The following is a 23,810-nucleotide window of genomic DNA, read 5'->3' as shown; positions in this document are numbered from 1 at the left end:
GGAGTGGATCCCAGCAGACCATGAAAGCTGGAGACGTCCATCAGTCCCTCGCAGGACAAACACACTCACATTCATATCTATGGGCTCGTCAAGGTACTAATGTTCTGGGGGTTTTTAATTATGGGAGGAAATCAATGTACCTGGAGTAATGGAGAATCCCCATACAGGCTGGTGTGTGTGTGTGTGTGTGTGTGTGTGTGTGTGTGTGTGTGTGTGTGTGTGTGTGTGTGTGTGTGTGTGTGTGTGCGCGTGCGTACGTGTGCGTGAGACCTCTGAGTCTGAAGGTGATTAGTTATGAGTGTGTGTTCAGGTGTGGCGTTGCCGTGGTGACAGGAACACAGCAGGCGTGGCCCCCTGTGTGTGTAAGCAGGCACGGACAAGGTGTGTGTGATGGATCATAATGTGTGTGTGTGTGTGTGTGTGTGAGTGAGTAAGTGTGTGTCTGAGGGCTCAGGGTGTGTCGGGCTGCTGTCATACCTGCAGCCTGCGGCAACACTTCATACACACTCACTCACACACACACACACACACACACACACACACACACACACACACACACACACGGTAAGAAGGAAAAGCAGGCCTGCAGGCGAAGAGTTCAGCACATCCAGCAGTGTAACTAACTCCACAACACCAACAACACAAAGTAAAAACATTCTTTTATATCTGCACTTTCAACTCCTGGAGACTCATTAAACCTGCCATAAAAGTTCAATCTTTGCTAATGATTAAGCTGCTGGTGACACAAACCGTCTGGTATGTGCGTTTAAAGGAGAAGTCATATATTGAAGATGAAAAGGTTTAGTTTTTTTTTATCTGGATCTTTTCCTCGCACAAGTACCTTATTCTCAAAGTATGCGAGTACTTCTGCCTCCTCTGCCGATTATTGGGGACACACATGGAAATGTTTCTCACAGAGGCCTTTTCATCGTGGTCGGGTCAGAAGTCCGTTCAGAAAATGTAAATTGGATGGAAAAGTTGGCAGAAATGCTACTGGACAACATCCTGTGTGTGTGTGTGTGTGTGTGTGTGTGTGTGTGTGTGTGTGTGTGTGTGTGTGTGTGTGTGTGTGTGTGTGTGTGTGTGTGTGTGTGTGTGTGTGTGTGTGTGTGTGTGTGTGTGTGTGTGTGTGTGTGTGTGTGTGTGTGTGTGTGTGAATCACGTGTGAGTAAGCAGGGCGAGTGCAGACCTGCAGCAGCAGAGGAGTTAAAAGTCGCTGGGTTCCCGTTGACTTTATTCCACCACAGCGTCGGATCCCAGGAGACATGAAGAGCGGCTGGATTTCTCTCTGCGGACTGCTGGCCGTGGCCTCCGCCGTCCAGGCCACCTACAAATATTACTGTGAGTGACCTCTCCTTCCCTCAGCATCTCCCAGCTGTGAAACATCCAGCGGAGCTTGAAAACGGACAGAATCTCACTTTCATTTGTGTCGCAGATAAAAGCAGCGGTTAAAAACGGGCTTAGATATTCACAGATACTCACTTTAATGTGATGAACTAGTTTTATCGGTACGATTTGTTCAACTTGTGAAATAATAAGACGACGCCGTGATTTTCACTACCATTATGTAATATTTAAATAGTTTTTCTAGATGAGTACTTTTATTGGAGTTACACTTAAACAACAGTACTATCACTTGTTTGGGAGTACACCTGAAGGAATTTACTACTTTTTGTACTTGAGTACAGAATTGTCCAATCTATTTCCACCTGTGAACTAAATAAGCGAACACATGGTGTATTTAAACCCATTGAACTTGGACCCGAGACTATTACTATTACTCCAGTATATTAACTTAAACATTTTCAGTCTTTTTCTCTCATGTGAACAATTTAAACGTTTCTAAAATGTAATGAAAGATTTTATTTGAAACGATCTAGTAGTAGTTCTGCCATAAAGGTGATACGTTTATATTTCTCTGAGGTTTGAATTCATGCTGATAATATCGACTATACAGAATAGAAATGCTGACACTTGAAGTTGTTTGCTGTGAGTTAAAATGGCTTTTTACTATAATATTACCCTGAAATCTGCCTGAATTTAACTGTTCTACTATCACATCTGACAGTGTGAGTATTCCCAATGAAGTGATTCGTAGTTGTACGTATGTTAGAGTCTTTTTTACAAAGCGCGCTGATAAAGGAGATTTTTTTGTGAAGTTTTCTCCACCTTGTACTTCCTCATTGTCAGACTTTACTATCAGACCTCTGCAGTGCATCAGAACAGTAATAAAAACTTGTAAATTACAGTTTCGCAGCAGTGAGCTTCAGTCGCACAGTCAAACAGAAACCAAGAGGATTAAGACAAATCTGATATAAATACATATCAAATATCCTACCTGAAGCGTCACCAAGCAGTCTATAGTAGTACTTATAAATGACTGTATTTTTAAATTAACAATCTAATAGCATCTGCTCGAAGGTTATAAAAAAAAACTGACATGGTTCAAACATTCATTGAAATACTAGACTCAGTTTAAAACTCCATTGTGTTCCTTTACACATGCGAAACAGGGTGAAATATGTGGGATTTCGGACAGTACCATTGTTTCTCGCTTTCAAAAAGTCTCTAAATGGTTAAAAAATAATCACTGGATTTCTGTAGAATTTTGTCTACATGCTTTTTTAGCGTCACTCTCTTACTATAAAATTAACTATTTGGAAAATAAAGTGTTGGAATTAGGCTTGGTAACATTTCCACACTGCTGAGGTAGAGTTTCCGTGACATTTTCAAGTTAAAAAGATCAATCAAGTGAACAGACTGAGAGGAAAATTTACGTTACCAGCTTTTATCACAGTTTTCACAACAACACAATCATATATAATATGACTAATAACGATTATCAGACAGAAACAATAAGAAATCCCTTAAATTCAGTCTTTGCGTGGAAATTTCACCTGCATAACATGAGAAATATATCCCAGGTAAATATGTTGCAGACAATTTATTTTGGAGATTTTTGGTGAATGATGGACTTTTGGGGGGAATTTTACAATAAAACGTGATATTTGTTGGGATACAAAAGCAATCAAAGTTGTTTTTGGAAAAGGTGCTTCATCGGGTCTTTATAGTTGTCACGTTGGCCTGCAACCGTCATACCTGTTCATTATAATTTATTCTGACATTTTTAATGCTTCTTCAGAACACATCTATTACATATAGGTACTCTGCTTATTTTCCATTTAAATCATGAATGTGTGACTGAAGATTAGGGCCAGAATCAGACAGGAGGCAGAAGACGATGATAAAAGAAGTTTCATAATCATCTGAATGCAGCTCAGATTGAAGCTTTGCACACATTTCTATTCATGCCATCCATCACCCAGCATCTACCAGTACAGACACGACGCTGGCTCGAGACTCCGCCATCATCCCAAACCTGCCGTTTCACAACCGGCAGACCGACACGCTAACTCGACTGGAAAAGAAGAAAAGATTACGATTACACTTTAGTAACCCCAGAGGAGAGTGAACAAACAGGCGGAGAAAAGTCGAATGAAAAAAAACAAATGATCAGTGAGGAAAAAATGTCAAGTTGATGTCGGTCTGATGACTTTGATATGTTGGAGAGCTGAAAACGGAATTCTCAAAGTACCCAGCACTTCACAAATATATAATATATGTGATTTTTGAGGTGAATAACAGCAAAAACAAGAAACACATTCAGATTTTCTTTAAAAAAAAAAAAAAGGGAAAAAATGTATAAAAATAAACACTTTTGAGGATTTTCAGCATTTTGACAGAAGATTAAGTCACATTTTTTGAGTTTTTGTCAGAATTAGGACATAAAATTACCTCAAAAATAAATACATTTTTCATTAAGAAATTACAAGTTTTTAGGTCGACATTAGATGTGCGATATGTAAATGTTAACAAGAGTGACATGTAGATTTGAATGAACTATCCTGGCAGTTTTCTTTCCGTTTCCAGTTCAATCTGCTCTCTCTCTTCGTGGGCAGACGAGATGCCGGATTTAAGGCTAATGCTAGCCGGTTAGCATTAGCATTTAAAATGTTTTTAATCACAAAGTGTATCACACATCGTGTTTTAAAGTGCACGTGAACGGAATGGATGAAAACATGTAAATCGATTTTGGAGCAGCCTCCCATGGTGCCCCGCCCATGGGTGAGGCCCGGGCCTGAGATTCCCCCCTCGGGGTGTTTCCAGCTGCCTTCATACCTAACGTCAACACCGGCAACATATATTCAGCTTTATCACCAGCTGAAAGCCAAAACAGTGTTTATCATGTTTTCAGAGCTTAAAGGGTTAAATTCCTATCAAACCTCCTGCTTTCATGGTTTTATAAAAAGAATTTTCCTCGTATGTCTCGATGTAAAAAGAAAATATCTGGGTGTGTCTGTGAATTTTTTCTTATTATTATTTCTCCCCTCCGGGGAGAGAAAACGATGAGCTGCAGTTCATCTTGTGAAACCGCCAAAGTTCTTTAAAAACGTACGTGTCGAAAACCGTCCTGCAGGAGACACAACAGCCGAGCCAAGTGACCATTACCTGAGTCACCCGCCACATTATGTAATCTGATTACCACAACTTTGTCATCTGATTGCAACCCCACGAGGCAGAATATTCCACATAGTGTCGACAGCCATTATTATATAAGTGAGCACTCCTTTCATTCAACAAAAAAGAAGATTTTTCTTTATTTCAATTTCAGCATGTATGAGAAAAATGTAAATAAATGTTACACAATGATTGAAATGTTCTAAAAATATTATTAATTCTTTTTGTGGAATATGTATTCATTTATTTCTTAAAGATGGATAATAGCAACAACAATAATAATAATAATAATAATAATAATAAATATTTTTACTGGGGAAATGTCCAACTTAATATTAATATTGATAGTGCAATAGAAATAATAAGTTCCCTGTTAACAAAGAAATAACAACGATTTAAAGAGACAAGATACCAACTTAACGGCCAAATTTAATGGTCTTAATATCGAGGCTTTAAAGCTCAACTGAAATACAAGGAAGTTCTTAAGTTTAACTTTGCTGTTTTGCAATTTTTTTTATGATATTTTTGATTGAGAAGCTATTTAAAGTCAAGATAATGGGACATTTTTATTCAAGAAATGATAGATAATAACTCTAAATGTGAAAAGAAATGACTGTAATTTCCACTAGTTTCATGTGTTCAGTGCATATAATCAAAAATGGGGTCAAAAGGCCGAAACACATTGATGTTGATCGTTTAATGAGATCAATGATTATGAGGGTTAATTGTCATCAAATATGATCGAATGTGTTTGGGGGTTAAAGTGTAAGATAGTCGGCAGAAAGCAGCAACATGAACAAGAGAGCTCAAAGTCTGACTGAAGGAGAAAAAATGAAATAATAAAAAATAAATAAATAAATACAAAAGTACAGCCGACTACTGTTGGAATAAACTGAAGAAACTCACAAGGACACAACATGTTTGTCGAGAACAACACAGTAGTTTCTACTCAAAGGAAGCTGGAGCACCTTTCAGAGGAATCACCCTGAACCCTGGAGTCAGAAATGTAGATTTTCCAGATATATATTTAGATATTTTTCCCATTTTATTCTTTTTTTTTTTTTAAAGCCTTTCTTAGCCAAGAGTTAATAGTCCCTTTGAAAATATTTGAAAACGCAAATGTTTATTTATGTATATTTTCCTGAAAGCTTCATGGAGCCGCTGCAGAAGAGATAAAGAGTCACATGTGGCTCCAGAGCTGCAGCTTGCAGAACATCATGCAGATTCGGTTTACGTAGACGTAGAAAACCTCAAAAACACACAAAACATTATCAAACAAAGACGCTCATAACATAAAAAACATAAAACTATGCAGCATGTGACACAAAGAGTACAGACGTGTTAAAAGAAAAGCTGCTCCTGGACCCTCCAGCTCTCCTCAGAGTATTACTGTAATGAAGCTGCTGCTGCTATTTACACAAATGGAACAAAACTATTAAAAAGCTGTTTAACGTGATGAAAAAGTTCTCATATTATAAATAAAATAAAATAAAAATAAAAAATAGAAATGAAAAAAATCGTATAGTGCTCTCTTTTAGAAAAGACAACTCTTATTTTGGTGGGGTGTGTGTACGTGTATGTACATGTACACACACACACCGTCAGCCTTAGTGTAACATTGTTAATCTGCATGGATACAGCAGCTTAATCCCTACTTCTATCAAAGTTCTTAAGTTATCTAAATTAAAAAGACAAGTTCTGGCTGGACTGTATATAAAATACTGTAAATTCCCTTTTTAGTTTATCTTTATACGAATTTGAAAGAGAAACAAGAAGTATTGACGTTCAAGCATTAAAGTTCTGCAGTTTTACCGTCGGGCGAGTTCGATCTGTCACCGGGAAATGAGACGGCGCAGAAAACAGATATTTTTATCAAATCCAAAGATGGAAAAGATTTAAAATGACCTAAATCCGGCATAATAAGTCAGAAAACAACTGAAAGTAACTAAATATGATCGACAACATCTACATGATGAAGATGATAAAGTACCTCTGCAGGCTTCGTTAAAGTTTCCTCCTCATCAGTGCAGCACAGCGAAATATTGACATTTCAAGGTGGATGAAAACACTTTAATTTACATCTGAAAAGTTCAGACATGCACCTTGTGGAACATTTACCAACTATCCAGACACTGTCCAGTTCAGAGTATCTTCTGAGCCCCTCGTTTTCCTAACATATTACTAAATCCATCGTTCAATAAAGGAAGAGCTGCGAACCAGAGAGAAACCTCCAGATTGCTGGTGTGAACTGACTGAGCTCACTCGTTCCTGTCAGTGCTTGTAAACAAATAAAATGATAATAACTTTAACTTATTTCATGTTTCCTTCGGTTAATCACTGGGAGCTTGTTGCATCTTGCAGAGTCATGCTAATGCTACGTAGCTACGCTAGACGGAGGGGCTGTCGATGGATCGGTCCATTATTGATACGCCTGAACTCTGTCCCGGTGTGCTTTGGTTTAATTCCAGGTGTTTGGATTCTTTATTTTTCAATGGTCCTCAACCCCTGGAGGACCGTTGTTCCCTGGAGGACCGTCGTTCCCGATCGGGGACGGTTTGTTTTGTATTGTTGCTAACCCCGTATTCCAGACATTTTCATATTTTCCACTATATTTATATTATACCTTGTTTGAAAGCTTGCTTTCTCTACAAAATAAATATTATGCTCATTTTATGACACAAATACACCCTCTGAAGTAATAAGCAATGACATTGTGTTAAAGGCTAATCAGTAATCTTGCATTTCTGACGTTTTGTCGTTGTCTGTATCTCCAATACTCCTATGTAGAGCTTCCTGTGCTCATTCTGTTCATAATAACCCAACAAATGAGACTATCACAACATATTGTTCATCTAGTACTTCATGTCCCTGAAATGATCTATAGTCGCAAAACATGAACTGAAGATAGGCGGTCCTTAAGGGGTTAAACCCTGGAACCTTCCAGAGACCAGTTTGTCCCTCACAGGAAATCCTCTGGAAGAGAAACACAATGAAAGAATTGTCCCTCAAACCAGAGCTCTTCAGAACAGACCGACCTCTTCAGACTAGATCCAGATGTGACGCTCCTTAAATCAAACCTGGACTCTTTAAAACCTACCCAAGTCCATTGATCTGGACTTACTGGAGCCGGACTCCTAAAACCGGACCGCCACCCTGGTCTGTCAGACTGGACCAGGACTCTTTAAAACAGAACTCAAACTCTTCAAACTTTTGACTCTTTAAAACACCTGGATTCTTCAAACCAGAGTTTTAGTACTGATGTACTCTTTAAAGTTCACCAGGCGACTTTAATCCTCTTCAAACTGAAGCTTTGTAATGAACCTACGTTCTCTGAGTCGAACACTTGAACAACTGAAGTGAAAACAGCCGGAGAAAAGTTGCTCTGCAGAACCTTTACTCAACATGTTTCACACGCTGGGTTAGCTTGGAGCTAACGGGAGTATTTGAAGTAAAAAGTAAAGTATTTTTTTCCAGTTTCCAGCTGATTTGTAATTCATGTGTTGCTCACACTTCCATTCCTCCCTTCGTTACGATTACACCTTGGTATTAGCTGCAGATGAAATTCCCCTCTTTGCTAACGGCAAACGGCTAACAAGCAGCGGCTTGCTCCGAGTTCAACGCCATCGTCTGTACAGTCCACACACACACACACACACACACACACACACACACACACACACACGGGGTGGGGCTCGATAGACTCTGATCGCTTGTCTGCTGGGATTTCTTTGGGATTTCTAAACAAACCGCACAACGCACATTTTGTAAACGTCTTTAATGCTCTCAGCGGTCGCGGTGATACTTAATTAGCTGCTTTCCCCCGAAATTCCTCTTCGTAAATCCTAGAACACTCTTGCATGTGGCGGGATTTGCTGGGGGGGATGTCTACCCTTCATCAGGGGCCTGAACTAAGAAGCAGAATTTTCTGGTATCAACTTCAATGATTCCAGGTTTTTTCATCCTACAATGCTGCACTTCTTACCAGAGTAACTCACCATGGTAATTTATGTTAAACAGCTAACCAGAATATAACCTCCTCTGGAGCAGGTTATATTCTGGACAAGAGATTAACAAGCATGAAAATAAAATAAAGCCTTGATACGCAGCTTTTCTCTCTTATCTATCTATCTATCTATCTATCTATCTATCTATCTATCTATCTATCTATCTATCTATCTATCTATCTATCTATCTATCTTCTTTTTCTTCCTTTTTTTTTTGAGCGGTGGGAATGGTATGGGATGGATGCCAACAGCCGTTGAACCCAAGTGAAGAAGAAGAAGAAGGGAAACAGTCACCAGGGATGAAAAAGCATCTGATAAGAGAGATAGGGAAACAGTCATCAGGGACGATGAGCGCGGTGGGAAACGATGTAGATAGATAGAACCAGCAGATGGCAGTAATGCAACTTTATGGACGCAAACTGCCGTTAAATTCAAAAGAAGAAGAAGGAAAATACAGCTGAGCTTGTCACTGAGGCTGTGAATGGAGGCCTAAAAAAACTGAATAGAAAATATAAACTGAAGGAAGAGCAGTGAGGAAGCTGTGCCCGACACGTCTGTGCCGTTATAAAGTGAAACGGAGTGATCACCTTGCTGTCCGTTTATACTGTCCCATACAATTAATATAATATAACCTCAGTTTTCTTTCAGCTTTCCTTCCTGGCTGTGGCTGCGGCTGCGGCTGCGGCTGCTTTTGGCCTGAATGATGTGTTTGATTTATTCATATTTGTTCATCTGCTCCTCCATCACATAAGCTGCTCTGTAGGGTTTCTACTTGCTTGTGATTGGTCAGACGCTGCAAACTCCGCCCCTTTTATCTACAGGCGCACTCATCCTGATGGGAAGAGTCTGGGTTGAATTACCGAGTTGATAACCTGCTTTGTGTTTACACTTATCAAGGATTGTGAATGTTTGGGTTTGTTAGTCCAGATAATAATCTGGATTATATGTTAATCCCGCTTCGTAGTGAAGGCCTCTCTGCATATCCCCCTCCTGCTTCATTATTGTTACCGTGGAGGGATCAAATTTAACTCCTACACACACTGATCTCAAGAAATATCAACAAAATGTCCTCCAAATGCTTTTTGTCCTCCTTCAATATCATAATGTGGAATACCTGGTAAAACTTTATACACTGTAATGTCTCTATTTATATAACATGTGGCCCAGGGGCCTAAAGTGAGTTAATCTGCCCCGGCAAGGTTTAAATATCATTAATAACATACTGAGTGGAATTTTTGTAATTGAACTGGAGGAGGCAGCATTTTGAAGAATTAACAATACTTTATAAGAAGAGTAATTTAACAATTTAAATAAACTTCAAAAGTGAACTGAAAAATTATTAAACTAAACTTTTGCTAGAGTCCTTATTTCTCACTATTTTTATTGCATTTCCGTCTCAAGAAATGTAAAAAAAAAAGTCATATTGGCTCCACTTCGATTTGTATGTAAAAAAAAAAAAAATCTGTCTTCATTGTTTGCTAAAGATCTGAAATGTGCATAAAGTTCCAGATGTAAGAAGAATAAATTATTTTCTTCCCACAGCGATATCCAAGTGCCAGTGCAATGGCAGGTCTCAGTACTGCCTGCCCGACGCGTTCGGCCTCCACTGCCTCGACTGCCAGGGAAACACCGAGGGCCGCCACTGCGAGCGCTGCAAAGACGGCTTCTTCCTGCAGGGGGCGGCACCTAGCTGCACGCCGTGCAACTGCAACCTGACAGGTGAGGGCTCACCTGCAGAAAACCCCGAGACATCAGCGAAGACACCAGCTGGATCTGTAATCTATAATCTGTAACCTGTGGCTGTGCTTCCAGGTTCGCTCAGTGCTGCATGCGACAGCAGGGGGCGCTGCAGCTGCAGAGACGGCGTCTCGGGGGACAAATGTGACCGCTGTCCTAATGGACCCATCGGGCCCAACGGCTGTCCACAGAGGTGGAGAAAAATCACATTTTATCACATTTAATGACTGATTTCACTTTCAATGTTTCTTTACTTGAACTTCTTTACGTCACTTTAACCTTTAAAACGTTTTGATCTTCGACGTCATCAAATAGTGTTGTGCAATAAGCTCTAGCGCTTTGAAAAAGTCTTTACTTCAAAATTACTGCAAATTTAAAGTTACTAAGGAAGGAAAGTTTTGCATTACTTTTAATAATATACATCTACTTCTTTTTGCCAGTGTTAATGATATATATATATATATATATATATATATATATATATGGTTGTATTATCGTGGCGTTGCTGTGAGACCTGAGCTGAGCCGTCACTTCAAACACTGATTCACTCTAAGTTCATTTGAACGTTGCAGTTGGTGGGAGGAAGATGCTCTATGAACTGAGCTCTGCTTGAGAGGATCAGATACATTAAATGACGTTGGGGGGGGGGGGGGGGGGGGGAGCAGCAAAGAAACAAAAACTAAATAACAGCTGAACTGAAATCTGACAGTTTTTTGAAAGACAAAGAGCGTGATGTTGCTCACTATAGAATTAGAAAAAAGACAAAAATGTTTGTCATTTTTTAATTGTTATATTTTCTTCTTCTGTTCCATGTGGAAATGCTGCATTTTTTACGCCCTAAGCTGCTCAAACTTACATGAAAATGTGCAAACGGGTCAGAAGTGACGAGAAATGTGATATTCCATGGGAATTCTTCGTGTGTGACAAAGTAACTCCATAGCGCCCCCTGCAATTCTCAAACGTCTGTAGCGTCTAGTCCAGGCAGATGAAAACCTTCTGAATAAGTCAAAGGGCGTGGCCATGAAACAGGAAGTGATGTGTGACTCTGCTCTACGAGCTGCGATCTGCTGGAAGAGCGTCAAAGTCCTGGTTTGGTCACTTCCATATGTCCACTCACAGTCATAGCGCCACCTTGAGGTATCAGGAATTTGACTTGATTGACACTCGTTATGCCACCTTTCCATCGCACTCTGACGAGCGCCACCCCTCAACATGCGCCTGGTTCAGACGTGCGTGGGCGTGCGTGGGCGTGCGTGGGCGTGCGAGGACCCGCTCAATGCCGTTTGCAGCTTTAATTGGGTCTGATGCTGCTGTGCTGCTCACTGGTTCAATGTTTCTATATGACTGAGTTCTTTAACTCTGTTCAGGTTCTTTATATTTGTGTTGATAGATTCTCAGCAACCTTCCTCTGACCTTTACGTTCTTTTCTTCTGCTCTGACCTGTTTGGTTTGTTTTTTCAGACGTCAGCCCAGACAGGAGTCTGGCAGCGAGTCTTCGTCTTGTTTTTGTTACGGCCACAGCTCGAAATGTGCCAAAGAATCCCGCTACTCGGTGCACAACATCACCTCCACCTTTGACAACGGTAAATTTCCCCACTGCGCTCTGTGATAAAAGGCTTTCCTGTCCCAATGAAAGCAAGATGGATCAATGGGCTTGTTCTGAGCTGACGGCCGTTGGTGTTTCAGGTCCGGAGGATTGGAAGGTGGCGACAGTTCAGGGCGTCACTCCTCACGACACTCACTTCCGCTGGTCACCAAAGCATCGGGACATGGAGGTGATCTCCAGGAACAGACTGCCCATCTACCTGTACGCCCCAGGTGAGACGAGCCCATCCACCCGTCTCCACCAGCTGGAGGTCTCTCCTCTCCGTTCTCTTGACCGTGTCTCGTCTCCGCTCTCCTGCAGACCGTTTCCTTGGGAACCAGCTGCTCAGTTACGGACAGAATCTGTCCTTCTCGCTGCGTCTGGACCGCGGCGTCCGACACGCGTCCACCAACGACGTGATCCTGGAAGGCGCCGGGTTACGAGTCGGCGCCTCGCTGGGCGACCTGCGATTCATCATCCCGTGTGGACAGAAGATCAACTACAGCTTCAGGTCAGAGTCGTTGTTACTGAGGCAGCTTCCATTCTACAGCCGATAAGATTCATCAAGATTTGACTGGTGAATAATAATAATAATAATAATAATAATAATAATAATAATAATAATAATAATAATAATAATAATAATAATAATGCAGATTTTCATCTCAGCTGTTGAAACTTCAAACTCCTTCAGAGATTCTTTGTTGTTTTTCTTTGTTGTCAGATTGATTTAGACTCTTTCCTGTCGTCTTTCCACCAGGTTACATGAGGTGTTTTCATTTTAGTCTTCGTGGTTTAAAATTCAATAATTTCTCTTCACCTTCCGACACAAATCTGATCTTAATCAGGATTATTTTTTTTTTCCCTGCAAAGTCTGACAAAGGTAAATCATATATCCTGAGATTCCATTTATGACAGTGGAAATCATCCAAGAGGGTGATTCCTCTTTACGAGCACTTTAATAATCTGTGTTTGTTCGAAGTGTCACATCACTCCCGGTCGGTTGAGCTCCGCCCACTGAGTGTTTCTGAAGCCTCGGAGCGAACGCGCAGAGTTGGATCTCATCCTGGCTTTGTTCACTGATGTGTAAACATTCCTGACTTGAGGAATCTTGTGCCTGCCGAGCAAGTAGAAACGCAGAAAGAATCTGGAGCTGCCGAGACTCAGTTACAGTAGCTTCCCGTAACGTCCTGTGGGAACTGCTTCCTGCTTGTCAGTGACGCTTGGGACTCGGCTTTATGACCCTTGGAGGGAGAAACACCGATTATCTGTTTGTAGTGGGACATATTGGGCAGCCGGTGACTATTTTAAAAGTGTGTTAAAGTCCATACCTCAACGGTTCAGGTCTGTTTTTGCAGGAAAATAGGATGAACAAAGTGGGAGGTATGTTATTGACGCCTGTTATTCAGTGAGTTTTGATTGGTTTGACCTGTCATGACAGACCAGGACGTAAACCTGTTGGGACGGATCGATACGGTCCCTCAGGATCCAGATGATGTTCTCAAATGATGTTTTCTGTGAAAATGAGCAGACTGGACGAGCAGCCCAGCAGCAAGTGGAGGCCTCAGCTCTCCCCTGCAAAGTTCCAGACTCTCCTTCAGAACCTGACGGCCATTAAGATCCGGTCCACGTTCGGCGAAACCGGTGAGCTCCTTCACGTCTTCTCTTTGTCTTCTTTTAAACAACTCTCTCATTATTCTGCAGCTCCACTCGTCCGGCTAGTCACAAAGCAAAAGATAGAAAAACTAAACAACTTCAGAGACTTCTAACTAGTAATCAAAGTAGTAGGAAAGATTGTGGGATTGGGTTCCTCGCAGTCGAAACCTAAAGCAGCTGGACTAAAGAATGTCTGCCTGATAGCGTTCTGCTTTTGGAATCTCCATTAAACCAGAACTCTGAGTTTTGTGCATTTTCTGAAGAATTTAAATTTTTATTCTAGATTTTACAGGAAGGAAATTAAGAGGAAGCAATCAGTGAATCTGTCAGTATTCTCACAGCCAGAGAGTTTTCAAAGAGCGAATGTTGTCATTTCTCAGCATCACCCAGTGGGAACACCTTACTGAGTTCTACAATAATGACCAAGTGAAATAAATCCGTCCCGGGTGTTTGAGTATGGAGTGAACTATAACGTCCAGGTCTGTACAGTGGTGCTACAAGACAACGTGTGTCTGAGATCTGCACATTGAGAAGTGATGAAATCAGACAGAAGTTTAATTCAGCCGCATGCAAACAAGCAGCACCGTCCATTCCTCTGCTGCTCGGCCGTCAGTTTTTAAAACTTCCATCTTCTCAGGACGTGGCTACATCGACAACGTGCAGCTGGTGTCGGCGCGGCCTGGCAGCGGCGTCCCGGCCAGCTGGGTCCACACCTGCAGCTGCCCACCAGAGTACCAGGGGAACTTCTGTGAACGCTGCTCAGCCGGATTCAGACGCAGCGCCCCTGCCGACGGAGCCTTCAGCCCCTGCGAGCCCTGCAGCTGCAGAGGAGGCAGCTGTGACCCTCAGACCGGAGACTGTTACTCTGCAGACGAGACGCCGGGGGAGAGAAGCTGCTCCGAGGGTTTTTACCGGGACCCCATCCGGCCCGACACCTGTCGGAAGTGTCCCTGTCCGGATGGCGTCTCCTGCTCGCTGTCGGCCGGGTCATTCCAGCCTCTCTGTGACCAGTGTCCTCCAGGGACCTCCGGTGAGAAATATGAATGAATGAATGAATGAATGAATGAATATGAATATCAGAAATATGACCGTGGTTCCTTATCAACACGAGGCTGGTTACAGACCGACATCAAGACCAAAGGTTCTCATCTCTCTTAACACGAGGGAAGCAAATTATAAAGACTATCAGTCCATCTTCTGTCCCCCTCCATCCAGTTTAGGGCTGCAGGATGTTGGCGTCAATCCAAACTAACTAGTCATAAAGCGAAAACACTCGCCACTATGCCACCATGTGGCCTGCTATACATACTGCATATTAATTATCAATCTTCATCCATCCATCCATCTTCTACACCTTGTTCAGGGTCGCAGGGTGCTGGAACTGGACTGGTCTCTAGGTCAAACCAAACCAAACCATGCCATGCCATACAATACCAGGATTTAGATCAAATAAAGGAATTTTGAAACAGATCCTAAACTGTATCGACAGCCCATGCAAAGATGCTAAAACTGTGGAAATGTTTCTATGATCCGGTTAGAAGACAAGCAGAGACATCCTATACCATCTGAAGGTTTCCAATGGAAGCCACACTTAACTCCACCTACTAAATAACCCTTTGCATTACTGGCAATGAAAGCGTGGACTGCCGTTTTGAGGTGTTACTTTGAGAGCAGGGGCTTTATTCTGGCCAGCTGCTTCAGGAGGAAACAAACTGTACTTTAAATCGGCCCTGATCTGGGTGTCAACGTTAAAGTCCGGATCCATTTTAACCCCCAAGATGTGATGGTTGGCTTTGAAACCTGTTCTAGATAACCCAGACCTATAGGGTGAGTCCCAGTGGTCACAGGACAAACACACAGAAATGGACAAACACCTCGGAGCCATTTATAGTCTCCATATGGCTTATACATATTGCATATTTCGTATACTATTTAAAAATATGAAAATACATTTCTTTAAAGAAAGACAATTCGTTTCTCTTATTTTTGTGTTCTACCTGTGTAACTCTTGTTTCTTCACTTCCCTAATTGTCTCTTGATCCTCCCCATGCCTAATATATTCATATGTGTGGCTCACCTCAACATAAAAAGTGGGAAACGACTGATGTTTTTCCGTCTGTCCTCAGGTCCTAGCTGTAACATCTGTCAGGACGGTTTCTATGGCGACCCAGCAGGACTCATCGGCCTGCGGCGACCCTGCCGGCCGTGCCAGTGCAACGGCCACATCGACCTCGGCATTGCAGGGAGCTGCGACCGCATCAGCGGCGAATGTTTGAAGTGCCTAAACAACACGAAGGGACGGAGCTGCGAGTCCTGCGTGAGCGGTTTCTACCACAGCCGCCTGTCTGACGCCTGCAAGGGTGAGAACCTCGCTCAGCGAGGACGCTCTTTTTGATTTATGTAAACTCGGGAATTTCTTAGGAGATTTGTTTTGGTTGATTTGTTAAAGATACACTATGTATGATTTGAAAAAAGACTATTTTATCCACTGGGTGGCAGTAGTGAGTCACTTTTCATCAAAGTTTCAAAGTTAAGTTAGTTAATTCCAAAAGTTTCCACTTTCCCTTCCTGACACGTTTCTGCTGTTTCCTCTGTTCATGAACGAAGTGGTAGAATGACTCACTACACCATCTTGTGGTTCAAAATAGTATTACCAAACTCATGCTAGCCTGTGAGCTTCTTCGATGGATTTTCTTGCTACGTCATGATTATTTTTAGGCTGTAGTCAAATAGATATTTTGTGTTAGAGTATTAGGGCCACTTTAGTAAAAAAGAAATTTGGAGGTAAAAAAAATCCTCATGCACTTCAAGAAAAAAGTCGAAAGTCAATGTCAAGTTTTTGTTTTTTTAATACAAACTTCATTAAACTGCCTGCAAGGCATTTTGTAGAAGCTGACACATGTGCTGGCATGTGGATGGACCAGAGGAGACGTTTCCATTTTGTATTACATTTTTTATTTTTTTTTTCTCTTTGAAATAAAAAATCTCGACTTTGATTTTCTACTTTTTTCTGAAGCGAAAGCGTTTTGTTGTTTTTCCAACCTTCAATTGTTTAGTTTTTTCTTCAGTGGCCCTAATACTCTAAATAAATCCCCTCAAATGATGTTCTTGTTGTACTCCACCAAACATTCCTCTCAGTAACAACATTTCCTTCTGTTTTTGTGGACCAGCGTGTAGCTGTGACGCTCGGCACTCGGAGTCTGAGCAGTGTGACGATTTTGGCCAGTGTCGGTGCAAACCGGGTTTCGAGGGTCAGCGGTGTCATCGGTCCAGCTGCCCCGCCTGCCTCAACCCCATCAAAATAAAGGTAAAGCTGTGAGAACTGAGTGTCCATAAGTTACTTATAAGCTACTTCATCCCACTTCACAACTGCACTTTTCATAGGAATACCCTTCAACTCCTCAATCCTTAAATAAAGTTAAGGTCAGGTGGTGCCCCCTAGTGTTTGAACACTAGACTCCATAGTTTATGAGGACGACAGTAACGACTTTTTTGAAAAGCACTATAAAGATTTTCTTATTCTTGGTGACACTGTTAGAAAATGTTGTAGTAATAGTGAATTCTTTCACAAGGAGAAACAAGCAGAACACCAACACGAAACACCAAATGGTGACATTTTCTCACTGTACTCTCAGATGGAGGTTTACGGAGACAAACTGAAGGACCTGGAGGCGCTGGTCTTAGATATGGACAGCGGTCTGAAACCGGCCAACAATGCTGAGATGGAGGCGGCCCTGAGAGACGCAGAGGAAGTGGTGAACGACCTGCAGGACGACGCCGAGCTGCTGGCAGGTGAGAGGACGACGGCACAAACCCGTTTCTCTACTTAGTGTTCAACATGATCCCTGAGACTGACAATAAGAACACTCCACACCTCGAAATGTAGTTTTATGCCGATGATGTAATTTTCTCTGTGTCCAACAGAGCTGGAAAAGAAACTCCACGGTCGTCTGGCGTCCATCAGCAAGAGTCAGCTGGCCGAAGAGCAGAACATCCAAAACGTGGACGACAAGGCCGACGACATCCGAGACAAACAGCAGACGTACGGCACAAAACTGAAAACCGTCCAAATGCTGCTGGACGAGATGAAAAACAAACTGGACGATGCTAAAAGTGACCTGAGATCAGTTGTAAGTCACCTCGCCGGCCGCATGGTGGACAGTTTGTGTAACGTAGAATCAGCAGGTCGCCTCGCAATCGTCCTTGAGCAAGGCACCAAACCCCCTAAAGGCTCTCAATGGATTGTTTCAGCACCTTGTATGGCAGCTGCCTACACTGGTGTGTGAATGTGTGCATGAATGGGTGAATGTGACTGACATTGTAAAGCGCTTTGGGGACTGCTAAGTCAATTTAAACAGAGTGAACGCTATTGAGTATCACTTATTTGTTTTGAGTCTTTGTCTCTCACTGCAAAATCTCAATTTCTTACCAAGTTATTTCATCTTGTCTTTAGTCAAAATGTCTCATACCTCTTGATTTAGAATAATTACACTTGACAAGTAATATTTCCGCAAAATAGAGGGAGTTGTTTTAAGACAATGCGTCTTACATATCTTGTTTAGACAAACGATCTTGTTTTGAATTGTATTTTAGAAGAAACAAGGTTTATTTTACGTCTCCTACATTTTTCAAGCTGAGGGGTTATTTTTACAAGATAAAAAATCGCGATTTTTAGCATTTGTGGCCTATTCTAAGACACCGAGCTTGAAAATACTGTTAAATAAAGTTTATAACAAGTTTTCCCTTGCTAATTTAAGGATCTCCATGTTCTTAATCACATCTTATTTCAATTAATCTCAACAAACTTGTTGCATTAGCAGATTATTTTTTCCCTCATATAAAAGTAAAAGTACCTTAGATAATAGTTTTTTCTATTTTTGAGAGGGGCATTTCTCCAGTGTGGCAGTTAGAAGTCTCCATGACTTTTAGTTACTATTCATTTCACCGTTACCACACCATCTTGTGGCATAATGTGAGATTACAAGTGTGAAAGTGTTGGGACAAGATTGACAAGTGTTTCTACGGCTTGACAGGAGATTCCCCTCAGCGATGCTCCTCAGGGTCCAAACATACTGACCTCGCTGGTGCAGACGGCCACCGGTCTGGCCGACAAGTAGGTTCCTCATATTGATCTCATCATGTTGTTTACAGTTTGATCAAAGGCGTTTCCTCTGACCTGGAGCTTTCCCTTACAATTTCATTTTCCTTTCACTGTCCAGACACGAAACGACCGCAGACGCTGTGGAGAAAACTGCCGGCGGGGCCTTGAGTGACGCAAAGAAGGGCCTGTCTCTGGTCAAAGGACTCGTCAACCGAGAGAACAAAGTCAAAGAACTGATCGGAGATCTGAAGAACACGTGAGTCGCTGCATTTTCAATCCGCGACCCTGGAGATCGGCTCAGACCGTCAGGGCACCTGATGTAGACCTTCCCTCTGAACCCGTTTATCCTCAACTGTCCAGGTACCAGCAGGCTTCAGCTCACGTGAAAGGTCTAGAAAACCGAGCCAAGAGTCTGAGTGACGAGGCCAAAGACGAGAGCAAAATGGCCGACGGCATGTTGAAGGGCATCACCAGCATGGAGCAAAACATCCCGCCATCCCTGAAGGTATCGTCCACTGCCGGATGTCCACATTCTTTCTGTATCTTCATCCATCAGCAGCCCTAAGCCTGTTTTATTTCCCATAATGCTCAGGGAGCAATGGATGCCATGGCGTTCAGGATGGATGGCGTGAAGAAGGCGGTGGATGAAAACATCTTTGGCCTCGAGGCCCTGCAGGGCGGCGTGCAGCAGAACACGGCCGACGCCCAGAACCTGCTCGCCACCGGCAAATCGGCCCAGAAGGTAGAGCTACAGCAGAGTGTTGCAGGGAGGGGGCGCTGTTATGTAATAACTTAATAAATGTTCAACTCATTTTGTAATAATCTGCCACGTTTTGTACTAAAATTCTTGAACGCATTTTCAAGCAAACTTTGCCACATTTTGTAATGACATTACATATTACAACAGTTATTACAAAATGTGGGTGTTCCACGTTTTAAAAGGAACATTTAATAATTTGGTGCATGTAATATGTATGTAATAAATTTAGTTTTATCCGTAGACGTGGTTCTTTGTTTAATAATGAGAAAAAAAAATTGAGATTCACTTGGACTAGAATTCTATGTCACTCTGCTTTTGCTCACGTCCTGCTGGTGGAATGGTAGAACGCAGGGCTCTAAATCAGGTTGAACTTTTTATATAACCCGTCGTGGCTGCTAGATGTTTAAAGTGACGAGCCAATCGGTATTTCCACCAGCCATTTCTTTTTTTCCTTAAGAAATGAAACCAGATAATAAGTGCCAATGAGTGCATTGAACGAGTTATGACAAAATGCGGCTTTATTACATAATAAGTTGAAAATGTATTCCCTTATTACATAATGCGGCGTTCCTAAAACCTGCTGAGACCATCTGATTTGTGGTTGCAGGAGGTTGACAAGCTTCTGGGCAGAGTGAACGTTGCCAAGGGCGTCACCGAGGGAGCCCTGCAACGCATCAACTTGAACACCAACGCGTTGGACGGCGCCCTGAACAGCCTGAGAGGTACGCCCGCTGCCTGATTGGCTAAATAAACCTCCATTCCGACAAAAGTACCAGCCCAGTAAAACTTGTACCCCCCCCCACGCAGGCTTCGAACAGCAGATTGAAGACGGGAAAGCTCTGGCTGATGCCGCCATCCAGCGTCTTCCCGGCATCAACGGCACCATCCAGCAGGCCGTCGCCAGCAACGGCAAGACGCTGTCTCTCTTCGGCGACGTGTCCAACAATTACAATGCAGCCCTGAATACCATCGGCGAGCTGGACGGCCTCGTCGATGGCATCGAGGTAAAGACACGAAAAACAACTGCAAACATTTCAAGGGAGTATTTGTGATACTATAGCATTTTCTGCTCAAGGGTTCTGCGTCTGACTTTTTCCAATTCACTGGATTCATGATTTTTACATGTTCTGTTTCTCCCTGAACCTTTCACAACATAACATTTGATCTTATTTTCATTTTATTTATGCGCTTAAAGTCAGTTTAAAAAAGACTTTGGTCTCTTGGCTAAAAAAAAACAAAAAACAAACTAAAACCACAAGAAATGGGGCAAAAAGCTGAAAACTAGAGCTACACTCGGTAGAGCGCAGACTTTCGCCAACGCCACATTTGTTTACAGAACCGTGTTAGCATCGCTAGCATGATAACGATTAGCTCATATCGACGCTAACTAGCCTGTCAGGTAGCAACATCACTGTGTGAAACACTGAGCGTCTCCATGGCAACAGACGCTGATCTTCTTTGATCTCCTCCATGAGGCGCCTATCGCATCCTTTTTGTATGGGACATTTTTTTCCCTTTTTGGGAGGTTAACCGTTAACGTCTCAAAATCTAATCGATTGGTCCTTGGATGATGACAAATCATTTCTGAAAATTTCATACAATTCGGGTCAGTAGTTTTTGCGAAAAGTTGGTTACATACATACATACATACATACATACATACATACATACATACATACATACATACATACATACATACATACATACATACATACATACATACATACCCATAAATAAATACACGCAGATGAACACATAACTTTCTCACCCAACTTCTGTTGGCGAAGGTAATGACGGTGGAAACGTCTAAAATCAGGTACAAAAACAGCAGGAAATGTAATGAAATGTTTACCATCCTAAGTTGTAATTGAAACATCATAAATGGAACATAAGAAATAGTTTATTCTCGTATATCAAAACTATATGGAACTTGAGATGCGTTTAATTTTAAAGATTCAATGTCAAAAACGCAGATCGCCGGTTTAGTCTGACCAACATTTGGGGAAGTCGTGGCAGACACAAACTCAGCTGTTAAAAACAAAAACAAACAAAATGGTGTAAGCTGAGTTGGTTCCAATAACGGAGCGTCGTTGTCGTTCAGGGGACGTTTGGGTCGCTGCCGTCTTTCGACAACCTGCGGAACGACGCCTACAGACTGAACGTAGACGCGAACAACCTGAAGAACCGGGCTGCGGGCGCAGCCGGAGGCATCGCTATGGAGTTGGACCAGGCCAGGATCCTGCAGGACGAAGCTGACGAGGTGAGTAAAGCAGAATGAACACACGTTCTCGGGTACGGGACGGAGACGGACACAAAGTGAGGAATGTGAACGTCGTTGTCTCTGCAGGCGGCCGTCGGAGCGGCTTCTGCTTTCAACAACGCCGGACAGACCAGAGCCGCCGTCACAAAAACTCTGGATGACATCAAGAACATGCTGGCCAACATGGGTGAGTACACAAAGCTCATGGCTTCTAGAAAAGATTTACCGAGAAGCGCTGACCCCGTCGACCTTCGTCCCCGCAGACAAGCCCGGTGCCGTGGACGACACCCGTCTGAAGCAGCTGGAGGAGTCTCTGGCCAACGCTCAGGCACAAGTCGTGGACAGCCTGAGTCCTCGGTTCCTGGACATGATAGCGAAGGAGGGGTTGTACCGCCGCCGTCTGACTGGCATCAACAGTGACATCGACACCATCCAGGCAGACATCAAAAACCTGGAGGACATCCTGGCCTCCATCCCCAAAGGCTGCTTCAACAGCCCCCCCATCGAGGAGGCCTGAGCCCCGCCCCCTGCCGAGACCCAACCTGTCCAGACTCTCCGCCGGCTGAGACTCACCCGCTTCGCCTCTGTTCCCGTGTGCCGTCTGTCCCCGCCGAGACTCAACGTATTGTCAGTCTGCCGACGTATTAACCCACAAGGACTCTTCAACTGCTAAAGACCTTCGACCTGCTGAGATCTGCTGACTCGTCACCCGGACGAGCCGCTCAGACTGAAGCTACCGGGCCTCCGGTCACGTCCAGTTTCAATTTCTCCGGACTGAGACTGCTCAGGCTACGTTCACACTGCAGGACCAACGCGACCCAATTCTGACCCGAGTGACCCCTATCCCGTCTGTCTCACTTCCCATTGTTGCACACAGAGACGCCGGCACCAAGCCGGATGTCTGATGTCTCTCGATGCGACGGCGGTCAGTCTGCGACTTCCACAACGGAAGGCGGAGTCAGGAATCTGCGCCGGGGGGGGGGGGGCGGCTCCACCAACATGCGTTAGCAAACAACTGAAGAAACGGACGTGGCGCTCGACGCTGGTGACGGGGTTAATCTTTTGAAAAAAAAAAGGTTTGTGTCAGTGAATCTCCATCCAGGTTGGCTGCCGTAACCGTGACGTCGCGCCTTCTTCTGCGCATGCGCGTCACTCTGGGGTCGGATGGCGTTCACACTGCGGTGCCGCTTTCAAAATGCAGCGCGAACGACCACGTCGAGGCGTCGGGATTAAGCTCGGAGACCTGCAGCGTGAACGTAGCCTCAGACGCCGAAAACCTTCTTCCCCTTCTCTTCACCTGATGACCTTTGACCTGCGCCGCTGTTTGAGGACGAGTTGAGAGGATTGTTGTCTGATAGTGTACCGAGCAGGAAGCGGACTCTGTCCGCTGTTGTTTCAGAATAAGATTGTTTTTGTGTGTGTACATTTTGGTCAGTGATGTTTTTGAACGTGATAGTATTTATTATTCTTTTTTTTTTTCTTTTTTTTTTTTTTTAATATATCCAGTATTTTTATTTGCTCGGTTGCCAAACATTGAGGACAGTCACTGACGTCTTTATCCAGCAGAAATATTTATATGTATCCAGAAAGAGTTTTAATAAAATCTGCTGCACTTTTCTCTCACTTTGTTCTTCATTCTGCATTTCCTCCAGCAAAAGTTATGGTTCCTCCAAACAGAACGGATTACCAAACAAACCAAATCAGTTCTGAAATGTTCAATAACCTAATGCAGCAGCTCTGGAGCCACGTGAGGCTCTTCAGCTCCTCTGGAGCGGCTCCCTGAAGCTTTCAGAGGATGGAATGGAAATAAACCTTTTTGTTTTCATTTTGGCTTTATTTAGTTTCAAAAACGGTCAAATCGCGAGGATGAAAGCGACTCGATAAGATAAAACAGGGAAGTCAACCAGAACTTTGAGGAAAAAAGGGTAAAACCAAGAAAAGAAAGGAGAATAAGGAAAAGTAGGAATTAAAGAAAGAAAAATTAAAAAAAGAAGAAATTTTAAAATAAAAATATAGAAAAAAGGGAAAATATATCAAATAAAAAAGAAAGAAAAATACAGAAAAAAATGACAAAATAAAAATACAAGTATAGCTAAAGCTGCTGTGAATCATGCAGCATCTATAAACAGCTAAAGAGGCTAAAATAGCCAAGATGGATAAAATGGTAAAAATGGTAAAAATATAATAAA

The 23,810-nt window shown here is 42.8% G+C and overlaps 1 protein-coding gene across 1 annotated transcript; it reads left to right on the top strand.

Annotated features, from left to right (window-relative positions):
• Positions 1–1,241: 1,241 nt before the first annotated feature.
• lamc2 (laminin, gamma 2) lies at positions 1,242–23,243 on the top strand. The gene is made up of 21 exons (XM_080477385.1): positions 1,242–1,341; positions 10,065–10,241; positions 10,335–10,452; positions 11,721–11,842; positions 11,946–12,077; positions 12,166–12,355; positions 13,376–13,488; positions 14,138–14,530; positions 15,627–15,860; positions 16,671–16,807; positions 17,136–17,292; positions 17,425–17,630; positions 18,534–18,613; positions 18,720–18,857; positions 18,962–19,106; positions 19,194–19,343; positions 19,969–20,083; positions 20,169–20,365; positions 21,463–21,621; positions 21,709–21,808; positions 21,885–23,243. Exons 1-21 carry the CDS (start codon positions 1,266–1,268, stop codon positions 22,136–22,138), a joined length of 3,393 nt encoding a protein of 1,130 aa, XP_080333511.1. The 5' UTR covers positions 1,242–1,265; the 3' UTR covers positions 22,139–23,243.
• Positions 23,244–23,810: the final 567 nt, after the last annotated feature.

This window comes from Lipophrys pholis, assembly GCF_963383615.2.
Source record: "Lipophrys pholis genome assembly, chromosome: 1".
NCBI classification, from domain to species: Eukaryota; Metazoa; Chordata; class Actinopteri; order Blenniiformes; family Blenniidae; genus Lipophrys; species Lipophrys pholis.
This window is presented reverse-complemented; position numbering and strand designations above follow the sequence as displayed.